We start from the raw sequence: 17,495 nt of genomic DNA, 5'->3' as shown, positions 1-17,495 counted from the left end.
TTTAATTCTGTTAATGTTTTTATTTGCAGCTTTATATTTTGTGTAAATGCATATTTAAAAAGTCTTTGGCTTCTTCTCAGGTATATTTAAAATGAAAAACGGTTTAGGTCAAACTGGAAGAAGTGTATCATGCTCATTAGAAACCTAGAGGTGGATGCAGCAATACGTGCTGCAGCAGCTTTAGTTGAAGGTAATACTTCTAAGAAATCAAAGCACGCCCAGGCACTCAAGACAAGTGCCTGTGATGGCGTTCTGGAGGAATGCTCCCTCGTGTGGTTTTGGGAGGTGCGGGCTGTCACTGCCACGAAGCTCCGAGGCAGGGCCAGGCTGCCTGCCGGGCAGCGCTCCCCACGCACAGCTTGTATAGCGTCACGTCGTTTCGAAGGCCAAGTTTGCTGGCATAAACACAGGTGGTTCTGCGCCAGCTTGACTCAGAGGCGTACCTGTCCGAAGGCAAAGGCATATTTAGTCCACTGCTGCAGGCACAGTGTTGTCTGCCACAGTGCTGCACACGGGGGATGAACGGTTGCAGCATCTCCCTTGCCCGTAGGCACGTGACGTACTGAATGAGAGCTTCCTCTCTGTGATTTTTTTAAGTTTGTTTTTTTTTTAACTGCCCTCACTACATCCCTTCTTTCATGCATTTCAATAAAGCGGTTGAATTATATTTTTTTTGCCTATTTTAATGAGGGGTGCTGGTACAAAAGCAACTCAGCAGTCAGGTCATCAAGGCACCAACTTCTGGGTGTGCTTTCCCAAGAAATGGACTTCAGTCCTATTCTATGACGAAGGTATCCCAGCATGTGTCTGGCCTTGGTGCAAACTCATCACACACTGAAAAATGCTCGAGTTGTAAAGATGTCGGGTACAGTTACAGCACACGGTGCAGGCAAGAGGCATTGCCATAGGAGATATTTGACACTCTTCCACCATTGTGATTTTCGAAGTAATTTTACCCTGCAACCTCAAAATAAGGCCTAAAGGAAAGAAAGTATAAACAGCAGATTTTGGACCCCATTGAATGGAATAGAGCAACAAAAACAAAGTCTCCCTCTTTTGCAAGAGAAGGATTTTCTATAAGCTCAGTAATACTGTAATTTGCCAAATGGTCTTATTTTATCCTGTATGATTAAAACAGAGACAAAAACTAGTGATTAGGGATGATAGAAAATGTTTAATTTACATGCAACATTTATGGAACGTCAAGGCAATAAAACATACAGTTTTGGTATTTTTAATAATTTTTCCAGAAAATTGAAAGTGTTTAGAACTCAGAAGGACACACGTAACTGATTTCCCATGCACAAAATGACACCCAGAAACTCACAGTGGCGTCAGACTACATAAAAGACTTCAGTTAAATGTCACATGAATTTCACACCAGTAGCTCCAAGAAAAGAGCCATCAGCAAACATGACTGAAGATCATGATTACAGCCCCCTCCAAAATACTGATGCAGTGGGATGTAGAGGTGTTTAACAGCAAACAAGACCAATTAAATCACCGTACCCTGATGTAGAACATTAACTTGTGGAATCTGGATTCCCTCACCGTACTCATAGTAAAAATGCATCTTAGTTTACAAATTAGTTTTTAATAATGTTACTCAACTGCCATGAGAGAACAGGTGCTTAATGTGATAACAAAAAAAAAAAACCCAGTTACCTGAACTAATGGGCATTCTGACAGTGTATCAAAGGATTTTATGGTCAGAATATATTACAGAGAAATTAACTGGGTGGGTACATGAGGGCTTGAAAGACAAGGTCTGGTGGATTTTGCTAAGCTGCTTTAAAAATCTGCATTAAAATGGCATCAGTAGTTGTTTACCTGGCCACGATGAAGTAACCTCCAGCACTGCGGACTAGAGAGATGAGAAGATGTACCTTGAATCTCCTCCAGCCAAATCCAGCAGTGCGCTGAGTTCCCGAGATGCGTAGCCTCATCCTTGCAAAGGCTAAACATTTCCTGTAGTTTTTAGTAAAGGCAACAATGAATCCTCTTTCTTTCAAGCCCGCCAGGAGATGACCAGGTTACAGTAGTAGTGCCAGGGTACCATTACAAGAGGCAAATCAACTAAAACCGTACAGAGTGTAGTGACATGCTGTAAACACGTAAGAGTAAGCAATAATTAAAAATCTGTCTTGTATTGCAGCTACTCATGTAAACAATTTATGAAACTTCTTTGGCACAAAAAAGCATTTTCCCTAGCACTTATAAATACAACGTACCTACATGCATTTAAGTTTTCTTTAAAAAGTTACTAACTGTACTGATAAGCATTACCTTGATTAGCAAAATTGTATCTTACAAAGAATTAAGAATATAGTTTGCAATTCAAAAATTAATTTGCAAACTTTGAAACTGTAGGGTAATCTGGAAAGGTTAGTTTCATTTTAAAAAATTTCTCCCTTTTTTTTTTTCTATCAGTAATTTAAACCAATGGCAAGTAATTTGAGAAAACTGACTGAAATAACTTCTGCCCTATTACCTAATCAAGAAAAATACCTACTGCGCTACTACGGGAATGAGAAAAATCTTTAACATGAGCCCACTGTCATTACGTTGTCTTTCTTTCCCCCTTTTTTACTCTCCCTGGGATCTTGCCAATAAACGCACAATTGACGCATCCCAAGGTGCTAACCCCGCCACCCTTAGTCCCCATCTTTCCAGCAAGGCCAATAAACCAAGAAAGGTCTCGTATAGTGTTTGATTATCTGCAACTCAGGTCACTCAAAAGCATTCAGCGAGTTTCCTCAGCATGTACAAATTGCTAAGTATGCTTGATTTAGATGATCAACTTACACTTGTTATTCACATGCAGCTTCGAGAATCTGTAAGTGTTTCAGTGTGATTCTTCAGTGCAATTCGGACATCTCCTATGTGCCATGATACTAACAGGAATGCAAAATTTAACACTGCGACAACTTGAGAAGAGCTGTTGGTAGGTTAAATACGCTATTTGAAGTCCTATGCGACATACACAGATGAAAAGCTGGATTTTTAGGTAAAATATTTATTTGCCTACAAAGACTGGTGTTAAGGATTCCCTGTCTGTTCTGCAAGAGTTGATAGATATTTAACGTACTGCAGAGAAGCACCATGGCTAAAGTAGGGCCAGGCCATTGCAAGGAGAAACAAAGTTCATGGCAGTTAAGTAGGGGACTGATTTCCAACTGTTTCATTTTAAAAATCAGTCATAAGCATCAAATTATATGTCCTGTACCTGATCAAAACGTTTAAATAACTCAAGACTAAAATAGAAAATCTGAAAAGTCCTTTGGGGGGAAAAAAACCAAACAGAGTTTGAATGAAAACTGACAGAATCTGTGAATTTTTAAACAGGTAACCATGAAAACAAAAAATAAAGCTGCTTGCTTTTTAACTTAGAACTAGCAGTCCTCATTGCAAGTCATTTTATGGAAAATAAACCAAACACGTACAACACAAAGCTCTTCCTCCTTGTGTGCATCTCAAGATGGTGTTAAGCCTGGACTTGTCATCTCTGTTGTGGGACTTGCAAGATATTCACTTGATTTCAGACTTGTGAGAGATTTGTAGCTTGCCACTGAAGTAAGAGAGCCACAAAGACCAAGCAAAGATGGGGTGTCTTCCTTCCCTGTTAAGAAAAACAGGAATTAAGTTAATCATGTTTATGGCACAAGATGACCTGACAGCAAAAAATGAGGGAATAGAAAAAAAGAACTGTTTCATCTACACTATTATGGATCACGTATTACTGCTTCAGCACATGCATGCTTCATAAATGCAATTAGGAAGGCACGTAATTTATGCCATACCTTCCCTGTCCAGATGGTAACCACATCCCTACCGCGCACTAAAGGCTGGCCTGCAGACAGTCTCCTACAGAGGGAGATTCAGAGGCTCCACTGACTACATGGAGAACAGAAGTTACTAAATTCTGTTTTAGTTGAGTACATTGTATATAATGGAAGTGACATAACTAATACAACATCAGTACCAGAGGTCTAATTTTGAATCCCTCAGAATGGAGTAGAATTGACGGAAATATATCCCAATTCCAGGTAAAACACACGTTTTGTTTTTTAAACCTTGGTAATTTGAAGTACATTATGCTCCAGCCACTAGAAAGAACTCTACAGTGCAAGAGTGGCAGTGCAAGTATCTGACCTGTCATCCAAATGCACTTGACAGTTAACATGAAATGTACCTACGGATATAAGACTGCACTGGACAATTTTTGTATTTATTTTATGTCTTCCCTTCTCAGAATATCCATTCAAATTATTTTGTGCCAACTCTGGTAATAAATTGCATTATAAAGAATTTGATCTACCAGCATCTCCCTATTTCATCCTCCTGGATCACCTGCAGAATAGAAAAGATCACCTTAAACTAAAGATTAAAATCAACTTAAAAAGGTCACAGGCACAAGATTTTATCGATAAGCCGGTCTACCAAAATTTTTTAAAATCACACCTATAAAGTAGCATTTTGTAAAATTGTGTCTCCTGTCCCTGACAGAAGAGTTTTATTCTCATGAGAAGGATGTAAGAGAAAACCAAACAACCCAAACTGCGCCCTGCCCAACAATTCATTATGGAAAAAACAAGTGAGATGTAGTGCTCTTGCATCATTCATGGTTCTTATTAGCAGTTTCCAGTAGATTTTAGATCACGCCTCTGCTGAGCTTTTTTCAAGTGACTGAACAGCTTTCCCTAAAGAGTGAACTAGATCAGCTTTTTTAAAAAATTTCCCCTTTTAGAAAAATCTTTATTCCCATAAAAACTACCCGTTAAAGACTACATTCAATTTGAGGACATAAACACAAAGAGCAGTGTAACACTGTTTGGGCACAACCCTTGAGTTCAACAAGAGTGAAGCTAAAAATCCAACTACATGAGTGGGCTTAACAATAATGTGAAAGTTTACTACTTCTGATCTTTTAATTAAAACTGCCATACTGAGAGTTAGACCAGAGGGATTTGAACAGCAGGAACACATGCCGTGTCCTGGAAAATTATATTAAAGCTTAGGTACTAATGAACCTCAGTAATTTAGAAGTGAGATGTTGTGCTACCTTTAGAGACAGAGTCTTGAAAACAAAGCCTAAACTATTATTATCAGTAGTTTTGACACACCTTAATTTACAGTAGATAAAACAAAGTATAATTTAAAATGACTAATATTGCAAAATAACAGTTGAAAGTAGATCTACACAAGAACTCTCTTCAAAATAGCCATGCTGATTCTATTCCTACCTGAAATAATTTAGGTCTTAAGACTGTTTCCAGTTTTTAAAAAAAGTTCTAAATTTTCCATCCTTGATATTTTAAAACCAAAAAAATTTTACAGTTATGAACTACTACGGCTCTGTATTGTCAAGTCTATTTAAAGTTAGCATTTGATGAGATACAAGAAGGAAATTTTATAGCAATTTATGTTCTGTACCTGAAATACTACTATTTCAGAAGTCTTCCAGCATTTTTCTGCTTTTCACAACTGCCCACAAGATGGAGCAGCCAACCTTTGATAAGCATACACACTTTGAAAGGGGATGTGTGTGTATTACATTTATATACTAGCATGGTTCATATCACGTTCCTCTCTCTATTTTAACAGAAACACTGTCAGGCTGCATCTCCACAGATAAACGCTGAATGCAAGGTGTAAGAATGACGGTGGTAGTTGCAAATTCAGTGCCTTTAATCTTTCTTTTGAGAAACAAAAAAAGCAAACTTAAAGAACTCAAAAGGTTTGAGTTAGTTATAGCAGAAAGATGACAGAAGATCCTCCTTGTAGCTCGGTCGTCTCTGGTTCTGTGATGGAGAAGGAAGATATGCAACATACTTGAACCTTAGCTTTAAATATTGCACAAAGTCTTGTAATTATTGGGAGGGAGCGGGGATAGAGGGGTAGGGAGGGCATCTTCATAAATCCAAACCTATTTGAAGTACAGTCCTTAGGTAAACTGAAGCAATTTGCATAACAATGAAAAATACACTGTTCAATGCATATTTTGTTCACACTGAAAATTCATCTCAGAGGGGCTGAAGATCAGAGCTACGAAGAACAAAAAAACCGAAGCCCCTAGACTGGCTCTGTACCTTCATTTAACAAGTTCATTCCATCCTGCTTCCCATCCTGTGAGTGGCCTGGATCCAGAGAGGATTGAGAAAGACTAACATCTGCTGAAAGTTGGTCCAGACTTTGAAAACTTTTCCTGCAAAGCAAGTAATATTTAATAGTAACACATTTAAAGATCTAACTAGTTATCTTCATTCCTCCTTAAAAAGTCTTCTAAAAAAACCCTAGGCAGTTGATCTTTCTCCTCTTAAACACTCTATTTTTTTGTTTGTTTCCTAAAACACTGTTTTTTCCTAACGCAATGATTTCCATTTTTTGTTTATTTTGTTTTATTCAAAAGGAGGAAATTTTTATGGTAAGCAAGAGAAACTGATTCTTCTGCCAGCTGATCCTTGTACATTGTAACAGGTAATTCCAATAGAATGCAAATCAGAGTGTGCTAAGGGAAATGTATCATTTTGCCTTCTTCTTCTAAAGGTGAATCAAAATAAATATGCAACTTACTCATCCCATTGTTGATTGTGTTTTCTATAGAGTAGAGTGTCCAAGGCAACAGCATTGACATCCAGAGCTCCTGGGGAAGGCCACTGATTGGTGAGGTGAGTAGTTAATTCTTGTCGTGATCTCAAGTCATTATTCTTTAACACAGTCCTGTGAATACCAAAAAACAGGAAACGTCAGTCTATTAAATGCAATTCTTTAAGATACAACAAGAAAAACCGGACAAAGTCATGACCAAGTTAATGTTCTACTTTGAGTGACCAACATATCACAGTTTTCATACAGCATCTTAAACTGTTCATTTTTCCGAGGGGAAGCAACTTAGAAACCTATTGAGACATATTTAGGAACAGAAAAAAGTTGAAATTAGAATCTTTCTGCAAAAGCAATAAAAACCCACCTGCATTCTAAAGATTCTTTCTGCCAGCATGATGGTAATTAACACACCAATTGGTTTGCAAACCAACTGTTTTGCAAACCAACTATGGGAATATGATGTATGGCGCCCCCCCCCCAATTTTTTCTGCAGTCTGTACACCCACCCCCACCCCTCCCCCACCCCCAATACTTTCACAGAATGAACTAAAACCCAGACATGTTAATTCCATTATATGCTTGCAGGTGAAATATAACACAGTTATTCTGTTTTCTACCACCTTACAGTTTCTAGGAGTTTATGTTTTTAAATTAGAGAAAACGTGTTAACTGAGTACCTTACACGTTCAAATGAGTTTTGCCTCATATTCTCATGAAGCAGACCAGTTTTCTACAATTCTGGAAATGAGGAAGCTAATATGCCAATATTGGAAATCATCTGCCAAAAGTAAGGAAAGCACATGGTTCTTCAGGCTCCAAGACAAGATCAGCTGTTTTCCAATAGTACAAGGCAACCTCCCACCTACCCTTACATTGCTGTAGAATAACTCTAGAAACAAAAGTAATATTGCTTGTTAAACCATAAATCCTTCAATCCACGAAATACTAGGCAATAGTAAAATGCTGCTTTACAACACGTTTGACTATCCGTGGCCTGAAGCAAATAGCTAATGTTACATATCTCTCCATAAAAAAAATGTACTGAGGAGTTCAGTTGTTGTTATCTGAAATGCCAAACTGCACAGCATGTGAAATAACTATTCACAGTATGCACACATTTACGTGAATTCACAAATAACATTGTCCACAGGTCTGTTTTTCCAATGCAGTTTTTATTCCTGTGGTGTCTGACTGTTTAGACAAGAACCTCAGTAAGGGCACATAAAACCACCTAAAGAACCAAAATTTCCCACAAAACAAGGTAAGACAATAGCGAGCTCAGTAAGGAATTTTTAGTAGCCGAGTTTGAAAGAGGAAACAGATGTACAGCAATTTTGCAAGAGAATGTGGCGAAACACCACAGTGAATAAAACTACATTCAAGAAACTTTTCTCAAGGTGATGAATTCCCCCAGCGTTCACACAAATAAGCAGTCAACTTTTCTTCCCTGGGATCTCACCCCCTGACCATCCTCTCTCAGGAGTCTATAGGAATTACCACTTTAATAACCCAAATCTCGCAATAACTTCAAATATCTTGTATGGTATTCGCTTCCCCATGTAATTCCCCTAATCCCATGGGGTACATCAAGCATTAAACAGCTCTCTTAGAGGCTTGATTTGAGGAAACCGAAACTCTGACCTTGCAAGTTCTTGTGACGTTAGCCAGTTACTCCACTTCACCTCCGCACTCAGAAGGGCTTCTTGTATGCTTTTATAGAAGTTTTGTAACAGGACACAGTTTGTATTAGGAACTGTGCACCCAGTAACTAAATGCAAATTCATACACATACAACACACGTGTAAATTCCTATTTGGACAACTCCTGTGTGTTATCATCAGACAGCTCAGCAGCAGCGTTAAGTTGTTCTTAAACAAACATGCTGAGCAAAGACGACAAAACCACACATCTACAGACAAATTGCTAATAGTGGAGATTTAGCATTTCACATAGGTTTCTACACTGAGGCTTTTTCCACAAATCTTTATGCTGTAGTAACCTGAAATTTCACCCTTTGTGTGGGCAAAGAAATTCTGAAAGAAAGCCTAGCCAAACTGCTCCAGGGATTTTAGCATAACAACATTTAAAGACAGTTCCAGTAGACCACTCTGCCATGCTCAGGAAGAAAACCAGGCATCAGGTAGGATACAGAAGTTACTATGCCCCTCTTAAAACTTTTGTGCTTTTGTTTTGAATCTTAAAAAAAAAATGTAAAAATAACTCTGACTATATAAAATAAAACACAGCATTCAGTATACATAAAATAGTAGTATAGACAATAGTAAGTTAGACAAAATATTCACAGCAGGTGCTGGTAGTTACCACCTATTTTTTCAGCCTTGTAGATTATTTAGCTGTTTGCTCTCTTGCAGCCATTTTTAAAGTATCATAAGAGCCCACTGCAGCAGAGACTTGTTAAAGGCACTGCTTGCAAACAACAATTCTCTCAAGATAAACAAAGGCAGTATCAATTTATGCGTATTAACCAGACTTATTTTAAGAGTCAAAGTATTAAACTGCACAGAATCATAGACTCATTTAGGTCGGAAAAGACCCTTAAGATCATCAAGTCCAACCATAAACCTAACATGGCCAAGTCCACCACTAAACCGTGTCCCTAAGTGCCACATCTACACAGCATACATCATCCTCAAACTCTTAGTCACCAATTGATTGATGCAAATCTTCAATTTTGCATCTGATTTGCACCTCTGAAATTGACGCAAAAATGATCCTGCTAAAAATATTCAAAAACAGGAAGAGGAAAAGAAATGGAGACAAAAGCATTTACTATAGAAAGGAGTTAAAAAGGAAGGAAATATCATCACGTTTTAATGAAAAAAATAATTTAAATTCCAAATCAGTCAATGTGAAAAAAATGCTGTACGAGATTGAGTGCTGTCCTACCCTTGGCCAGACAAGAGGAGCTCTTTCTTAGAAGTTAGGAGCTCTCAAAAGACATCTTATTTTATCCAAGGCAGACCAAATTTCTACAGTAGCACTCTTGTTCCTCAGAATGCAAACACTCTAACGAGTGCTGGCCAACTCTCAGCTGCCATACTGCAGGGTTTGAGGCAGGACTTTTCATAATGATCGCAATGAGTACAATGAAGATTATGAGCTCTCCTCTGTGTTTATTGTCAGGCTGTTTAACCAAAAGAAGAATATTACCATTAAAATTTATTCACTTGTTGGTATAGCAAAATAAGTTTAGCATATAAAAGCTTTCAAAGGAAAAATTGGAATAAAGTCTTCATAGAGCAAAAATAAGAAATGAAGAACTGGTGGAGAGATACAAATGGCAAATAGGGATATTAGTGAAATTTACCAGTTTCACTAAATATTCAAGAATGACATGTAAAACTAGTACTTTCTGTGATTTTACACACAAAAAAAAGGAACTACTGAACTCTTTGGGCCTTGACTGGGAAATATTTCAAAAATTAACAAAATGTCACATAAAAATAATTTAATGTAATATATAAGCTTCTACATAAAATGCTGGTCTGTAGCAAAACAAACAGGAAAGGCCTATGTACAAAACAGATTTTATTCTATTGCTTCTGTTCCCAAGAATGAACCGCTGGTGAGAAACACCAGCTGCAAATCAGAATGACCTGAACAACTGTAGACCAAGTTGCAAAGCCTAGATTTTATGAAGGAAACTACTGCATAACTTATATGGAACAAAATCCAGAATAGTTCATAAGAATAACACTGCAGATCACAAGTATGAAGTATGCAGTTCTATTTTTAAATAAAATACAACAAAATATTGTTCTATAGGTTTTGTAGCTGTGATGATTTAAGGACGACACAAGATAAGATTTGTAGACAATATGTTAAGCCATTTAATAAAGGAATAAAAGCACGGACATTCCGAAAAGGGAAGAGGAAAAGGAAAAGAGACAGAAGGGTTTACTCTAGAGAGAAGTTAAAAAAAGAAGGAAACACAATTAAGTTTGAGTGAAAACAAGCAAACGAGCATATGCAACAACAGGCAATGAAAGCCTGTGAACTTTTTCTCCCCATCCACTAACTGGTACCTCCTCTACCGACAATCATTTCCATCTCTTTTAACCTTGCTGGAAAAAAGTAGTAGAAGCTCTCTTTTCTGAACTGCAGAAAGAAAACAATTCTTTTTCTCTTGCTCTCAACATTTGTGCCTTAAGCAGTCCTCACCCCAACAAATATTTTTATATGGTAACTTCATATCGTCTTTAAAATTCTGAAAAACATTACAAAAATAAAGAAATACTGAAGAGATGGCAGGCAGAGAGAATATTTCTAATTCCTTTGGAAGTAATTGCTGAATTGCTATTTTCATACTGAAAAATGGTGAGGCAAACCCAGCAAAATGCTAGTTGGGATTTATTACAGGAGAGAGGCATCGGCAATGCTGGAGATGGAACACATTTTCAAAAAACTGGTTTTACACTTTGTATTACTTCACAGCATAGATTTTTCCATAATGCACATATATAAGAGAAGTACAATACCCACAGTCTCAACGTGTTAGCCCCAACTACCCTGTTTAAGTTAGGACATTTAAATTGTGGTGGTTTATACCTAAAAAAAGAAAAATTCCACAGAAATTCAAAATACTACTGCAACTAACAACTTGTTTTGAAAAACAAGCAGCAAAAGAGAGAGAACATCACCTTAGTACTAGAATACATCATCAAAAACTAAAATATTTGGCTGATATTTATACATTTTTGTTCTCTACATCAGGAAACACTATTTAAAATTGACCTCCTCTTAAAGAAAAATATTCAGTAAAAACATCCTGCTAATGAATTCCTGCCTACTACAAAAAAATACTGATGGTTCATTAACTAATCAGAACTAACATACTCCAAAGTTAGGAATAACTGCCTGCTTCAAGTGCAGATACATACACTCCCTCCAGGCCTGTAAATTTACTTGATTTTATTCAAGAATAATAGCAACAGCTGGAGTATTAACATCAGGTTTAAACAGCTATTCCCAGAAATGTCTCTGCATGCCTTTGACTTTCAGTCCTTTAATTGTGTATTTAAGAAGTAGGGAAAAGTGAGATTAGTGAAGTCTTCCGATAAACATCCTTCTCCACTAGTCTTCAGTGGCCCTCTCTCTGTCATGTACTCTCCAGAATATTTACTTGTTGACTTCCTCAACTTCTATTATTGAGATGTTTATTTCATGATTTATTATTTTGAGATTATTTATTAAGCACAAGCAGAATATCATTATGTATGGTACGCTTATAGTGATAAAATGCAATTGACAAATACTGCTCATTTCAATTCCTGCTCCACAGTATGCTGCCCTTTCACTTTTTCTGGTACAATCACATAGGAGCCACTCTGAAAATTGATCATCAAAATGGTCAATTTTTAAAATTTTTTAAAAGTTTTTCTTTTTTTGTGTGTGTTTTTTTAAAAATTTAGTTCATAAGGTAACCCCTCAAACTTCTATTTGCATTAGCATCACTTTTGGCAGCTCAGCTACCTCTTAAAAGGATAAGAAATTACTCCTTTGAATTAACCATCTAAGATTTCTGTATCTTCAAAGTGTGACCTGACTTGATGTGCACAGAGTGGGGGATGGGGACAACAAAGACAACCTGTACATGGGGCTCCTGCATGCAGAACAGAAATGATATAAAAGGTGATTATCTCTGGTCACTTACTTTACTTTATTACCTCTGGGAACTTAAAAATAATTAAGTAAATAAAAACCTCAAGTTTAGTCCAAGCTAATATAGAAAAGCCTTATCTTAGTAACTAAAATGTTTAGTCTCTTTTCCACTAGATTGGATTTCCAATTTCCCCTGGATCAAATCCAGATTCATGCCATTAGAGGCCTGTTCTGAAAGACCCATTTACACAGACTTTTTTAATAGACAAAAAGTCAATTCTGTTTCCAATTATACCTATGAAAAACCAGTAATTTCTTACCTGCAAGTTTAATTTCTCCAAATCCAGAAAATGCCAGTCCAGTTGGCAATTTGCCCTCCTACCAGCAGATGAAGACAGGAAATAAACCAAACAGACTAATTCCCTAAGAAAGGGAATTATATCAGATGAGTGCTCCAGTTCAAGAACTACCTGAGTAGTGAAAAGTAAAAGTGAAAATAAAAGCTTAAAAAAAAAATAAAAACATTTGAATAAGAAAGAACAAGCTTTAAAACTTTTATTTAGGACAGGAAATATGGAATGCAAACTCAAACTGATAGCATACATGAATGTAACTAAAATCTGTAAGAGCAACTCTAAAATAAAAGGGAACTCTCAAATTGTCAGTACTGTAGCAAGACAGTGAGCTGTCTGGACTGGTATGTCATTGGACTTTGAGAAATTAGATCAGCAGGTATGAAAATGAGTTACTTACCAGTAGCTTTTGATGCTGCAATATATCACCACTCTCAGCTTTGTGCCCTGTGCACAGACACAGTATTCCCCAAATTAGATGCCAGAGCAGTTAGATCCCAGCAGACTTTCTAATGGCAGCCGCTGCAGTGAAAAAAAAGCAGGTATGTCCTACCACACCGTATTTTCTTACTCTTTCTGACTGGCCAACAGATCTTCATGTGTCACAGCAACAGTACTAGTTGTGCTACAGAATACGTTCCCTTGAAGCTTCTTCAGCAATCTTTTTAGTCCTCCTTTATTATCTCCTAGAGATCTTGAAATATATCCTCCAACAACAAAATTACTGTCATCCATTTCATATAGCCTTTGATCTCCTCGATCTCCGGAGTAACTTGGATAAGCTTATATTGGCAGAAATCCCAGCAGCTTGACTCTTGAGTTCTAGTCTAACTATGGTGGAAATGTTCTTTCAGAATACAGACATCCAGAACAGATCAAAAAACACTACAGTATGTTAACTTTCTATGCGTTCATTAAAATAGTACTGCAGTGCATGACTGAAACTCTTCATGTCCTTGGACAAATAACCAGGTCTGCTTCCCTTGGAGGAGGATAACAGGCAGAACGATTTTCCCCAGATAGTAGGTCTTGATTGAAAACAGGAAAAAATACTAAACTTGACTAGCAACCAAACTAATAAAAAAGTAAACCAACTATCAGATCCATTCTGCTGGAAAATGGAGGACTCTTAGCGAAAAGCATTTTTTTGAGGATTATCAAATTTGCCTTTAGTAAATATCCTCTCAAACAGAGCTTGTCATTCAAGGATTCCCCCCCATGTCAGTCATGTAAATACAAATTAACAAATTATCTGTCTGTAGCTGAACTCCTTTTAAAGGAACATTTCTATAGGAGTGGGGGGCACATCAAGATCTTCCTTCAGAACAGATCAGGAAAACATCACCAAAACCAGTAGTCTTCTCAATAATTTTTTGCCATTTTAACATGCTTTCCTTGGGTTCAGTAAAAGCAGCAGTATCAACCGCAAAATGGTTGGGTAAACTTTGGATTGACAGAACAACCACTTTTAAACTTCTACTCACATATTAAGCCAGAAAGAGTTGCAGCAGAGATATCCAACATTATAACTGTAAGATGGATCTTCTACATAGACAAGTATTTGCTAAAACCAGCATATAAGCTCCTTCAGAATACCATGTTTCTAATTACAAAATAGTGAATATGGGAATGTTGACTGACTTTGAAGGATAGAAGATCGTGTTGGTTTCAAAAAATAAATTAAAAAAATGCTGCAAGCCACATAAGTTCTTCCTGGTAGTTTAAACAAAACCCAAACATTTCTGTGACTGTGTGTGTACGCAAACTGACCTGTAACTCACCTTTTTTTTTTGGTCAAACTATTTGTATTTTAGAGAAACTTAATTTTGTTTTGGATGTATAAAATGGATTTTTCTATTCCTTTTTACTGGATGAAAATTAATTCTTGATCTAATTTATTTAAACCAATATAGACAAATAAAACTGAAATCTAAGATAACTTAAATATCAATTTCTTTTGTCTAAAGAATCTTAGAGAGATTGCTTAAGTATATTCGTGATAGAGTAATATCTCTACAAATACAGAACTAGCTTCTCCTCACCATTCTAATCTGTCACTATTCTTCTACCCTTACAAAAACTGGTTACATTTTTACTATTTGTCATTTCAAGTCCATTTAGTTTGGTATTGAACTTCACGGAATGCATGAATTATGCACCTTGAAGAGAAGTAACTTAAAGCTTTCTTGCTCGCTACCTTTATCCACAGAAGTGTAGCCATGGGAGAAAACAGAAAGGATACCACTGTAAAAACTGATTTTAGTATTACACACTAGAGACTCAAAGAAGGGGACACATTGCCATGCTAATGTCATTAAGTATGCAAAATGATCAAAGGAAAGTCCTTATGATTGTCTAACCCACTGGACGGGGCAGGCAGGGGAGAGTAAAGAGAGCACAAAGGAGAGACTCCTTACAAAAACAAGTATTTTTAACTTTGGAGTCAGCCAGCATTTTGCTGTAAATATACCAACACACCTTGTCCTTGAAGACATCAGTAACTTCAAAAGCTTTTAACTTTTTTTAAATGTAAGGGTTATTTTAAGATAAACCTTTTAAAGCCCCTTTTTAAAAGTTCAGAAAGAGATATTAAACTGTAAGAGTTTAAAAAGATATCTCTCATTATCTACTGCATCTTGCAGAGTAAGTCCTTTTCTTCAGGCTGCTACAAATCCAGAAACATTTGGCTCCCTGCTGTGCAATAAACCCATGCAGTCCCTCTGCCCTAAGAACAGGGTGTCCTCCACTATGTCGGAGGCTTGGCTGCAATTAATCCTGCATATTTCTTTGCTGTGCCTCATTCTGAATGCTCCACTCTGAACTGCAGGAGTCAGTCTGTCCATGTATTACACCCAGCTGAACTTTTCCTAGTTATACGTTCAAGCAAAAAGGAAACTCCCATGTCTTCACAGGTTTCCACCTCACTGAAAACGGAACAATCCTTCTTGCTGTCTGTCCACACCGTTGTAAAACAGAACAGGCATACGATACTGAAACAAACTTCAAAAGGAAGAATTCCACAAAAACGAAATCTAAAACACTGCCAAAGCAAAACAGTTTCAACATCTGTCAAAACATGCGATATTTTTTTCTAGGCTGTTTAAAAAAAAAGTACAGACAAGTTGAGAAAAGGGGGAGCTGAACACAGACCAGAATGCAATATGAAAGATTTAAAACTGCTGCTGCAAACTTGAGGGAGACAGAAAACATACAGGAAGCATTACAAATAAAAGCATGGCTAATGTGAATTATGGTTTGATAGCAAGGATCCACAAAAGCTTTAAAAGGAAAGAAGGATTAGCATTCTCAGTTTTGACATTCTAAGAAAGAAGTTCACCAATAAGATCAAACATTAAATTTTAAATCTCCCACTTCCCTTCAGTGAGAAAATAAGGCAGCCACAACAAATTGGATTTACTGTACTTACGCAGCTGAGGAATTCAGTTTCTTTAAAAGCCTTACAAGGAGACTATCTGAAAATGAAGGTAAGAGTGCTAAAGAAGTCATCCAGCTTTCCTATTTCTCCACATGATTTAATTTTTGAGCGAGGATTACAAAGCCAGGCAATTTACATTTAAAGTTTTACTCACAAGGAGACAGAAAGCACAGGGTAAATGTCAAAGCCTGTGCTCAGACTCTTCTGCTTCTGTTTCCTCAGACAAGCTTTTCTCTACATTGTCCCTGACAGCATTTATAGCCTACATGGTCTACAATATTTTGTCTTCATCTGTGACCCTCCCCTGCCTGCTCTCAGGCAGAATATTTGTCAGCACTCTGAAGGCTCTAGAGCATTTACAAACAGAATCTTGACAAAGCCAGGAAAAGCACAAATACTATTTTCATAAGCAAGTTCTTTAACCAAGTGGGGCATGATCAATCTTTGGAAAGGAATCATCTTTACTACAACGAATATAGTAAAACTTCCTTTAAGTACTCCATAATAGATCTGAGAGATCATGGTGTATTTGAAAAAGAGAAGCTCATTTTGCCTAGACTTAAACATGCATGAATTTACTCTGGCGTGCTGCTTTCATGGAACTACTGTCATATAATCACAGAATCATTAAGGCTGGAAAAGACCTCTTAGGATCATCAAGTTCAACCATCAACCCAACACTACCATGTCTCCTAAACCATGTCTCAAAGTACCAAGTCTACACATTTGTTGAACACCTCCAGGGATGGTGACTCCACCACCTCTCTGGGCAGCCTGTTCCAATGCCTGACCACTCTTTCATAAAGACATTTTTCCTAATATCCAACCTAAACCTCCCCTGGTGCAACCTGAGGCCATTTCCTCTCATCCTATCCTATCACTAGTTAACCTGGGAGAAGAGACCAACACCCACCTCACTACAGCCTCCTTTCAGGCAGTTGTAGAGAGTGATAAGGTCTCCCCTCAGCTGCCTTTTCTCCAGACTAAACAAGCCCAGTTCCCTCAGCCACTCCTCAGAAGACCTGCTCTCCAGACCCTTCAGCAGCTTTGTTGCCCTTCTCTGGACACGTTCCAGCAACTCAATGTCCTCCTTGTACTGAGGGGCCCAAAACTGGATCCAGTATTTGAGGTGCGGCCTCACCACTGCATTGTGGCTATGTTCAGGTGCTGCTGAGAATGAGCTGATGGACTTCTCAAAGGCAGGATGCATTAGCCTGAGCTCAATGCAGTACAGGGAAAAATAGGTGTGTGGACAGAGTACTCCAACAGTAGATGCCTGGAAAATAGTGAAGCATATAGTGGCAGGCTGTGTACAACTCAGGAATGGAAACAGACACAGAACATTAACTGTAATTAAAGAACATCACTGAAGCAAACAGTCTCTCAGGGTTGCAACTGAACTGTTATTTCCTGTCTTTACAAATACATTTGTATTATCCAGATAGGAACTGCAGTATTGCTGAATCTATCAGACAGTT

General features: G+C 37.5%; 1 protein-coding gene across 1 annotated transcript in view; it reads right to left on the bottom strand.

Moving 5' to 3' along the window:
* Nucleotides 1-1,157: 1,157 nt before the first annotated feature.
* The window catches only part of RUNDC3B (RUN domain containing 3B), a 55,118-nt gene continuing 38,780 nt past the window's right edge, over nt 1,158-17,495 (bottom strand). The window contains exons 9-11 of the mRNA XM_075082764.1: nt 6,574-6,720; nt 6,090-6,205; nt 1,158-3,619 (exon numbers count right to left, since the gene is read on the bottom strand). Of these exons, the coding sequence (XP_074938865.1) occupies nt 3,474-3,619; nt 6,090-6,205; nt 6,574-6,720 (409 nt within the window). The 3' untranslated portion in view covers nt 1,158-3,473. The remainder of the gene's footprint in view (nt 3,620-6,089; nt 6,206-6,573; nt 6,721-17,495) is intronic.

This window comes from Phalacrocorax aristotelis, chromosome 2 (assembly GCF_949628215.1).
Source record: "Phalacrocorax aristotelis chromosome 2, bGulAri2.1, whole genome shotgun sequence".
In the NCBI taxonomy this organism is placed as follows: Eukaryota; Metazoa; Chordata; class Aves; order Suliformes; family Phalacrocoracidae; genus Phalacrocorax; species Phalacrocorax aristotelis.
Note: the sequence above shows the minus strand (reverse complement) of the source record. Positions and strands in the feature narration are given on the sequence as shown.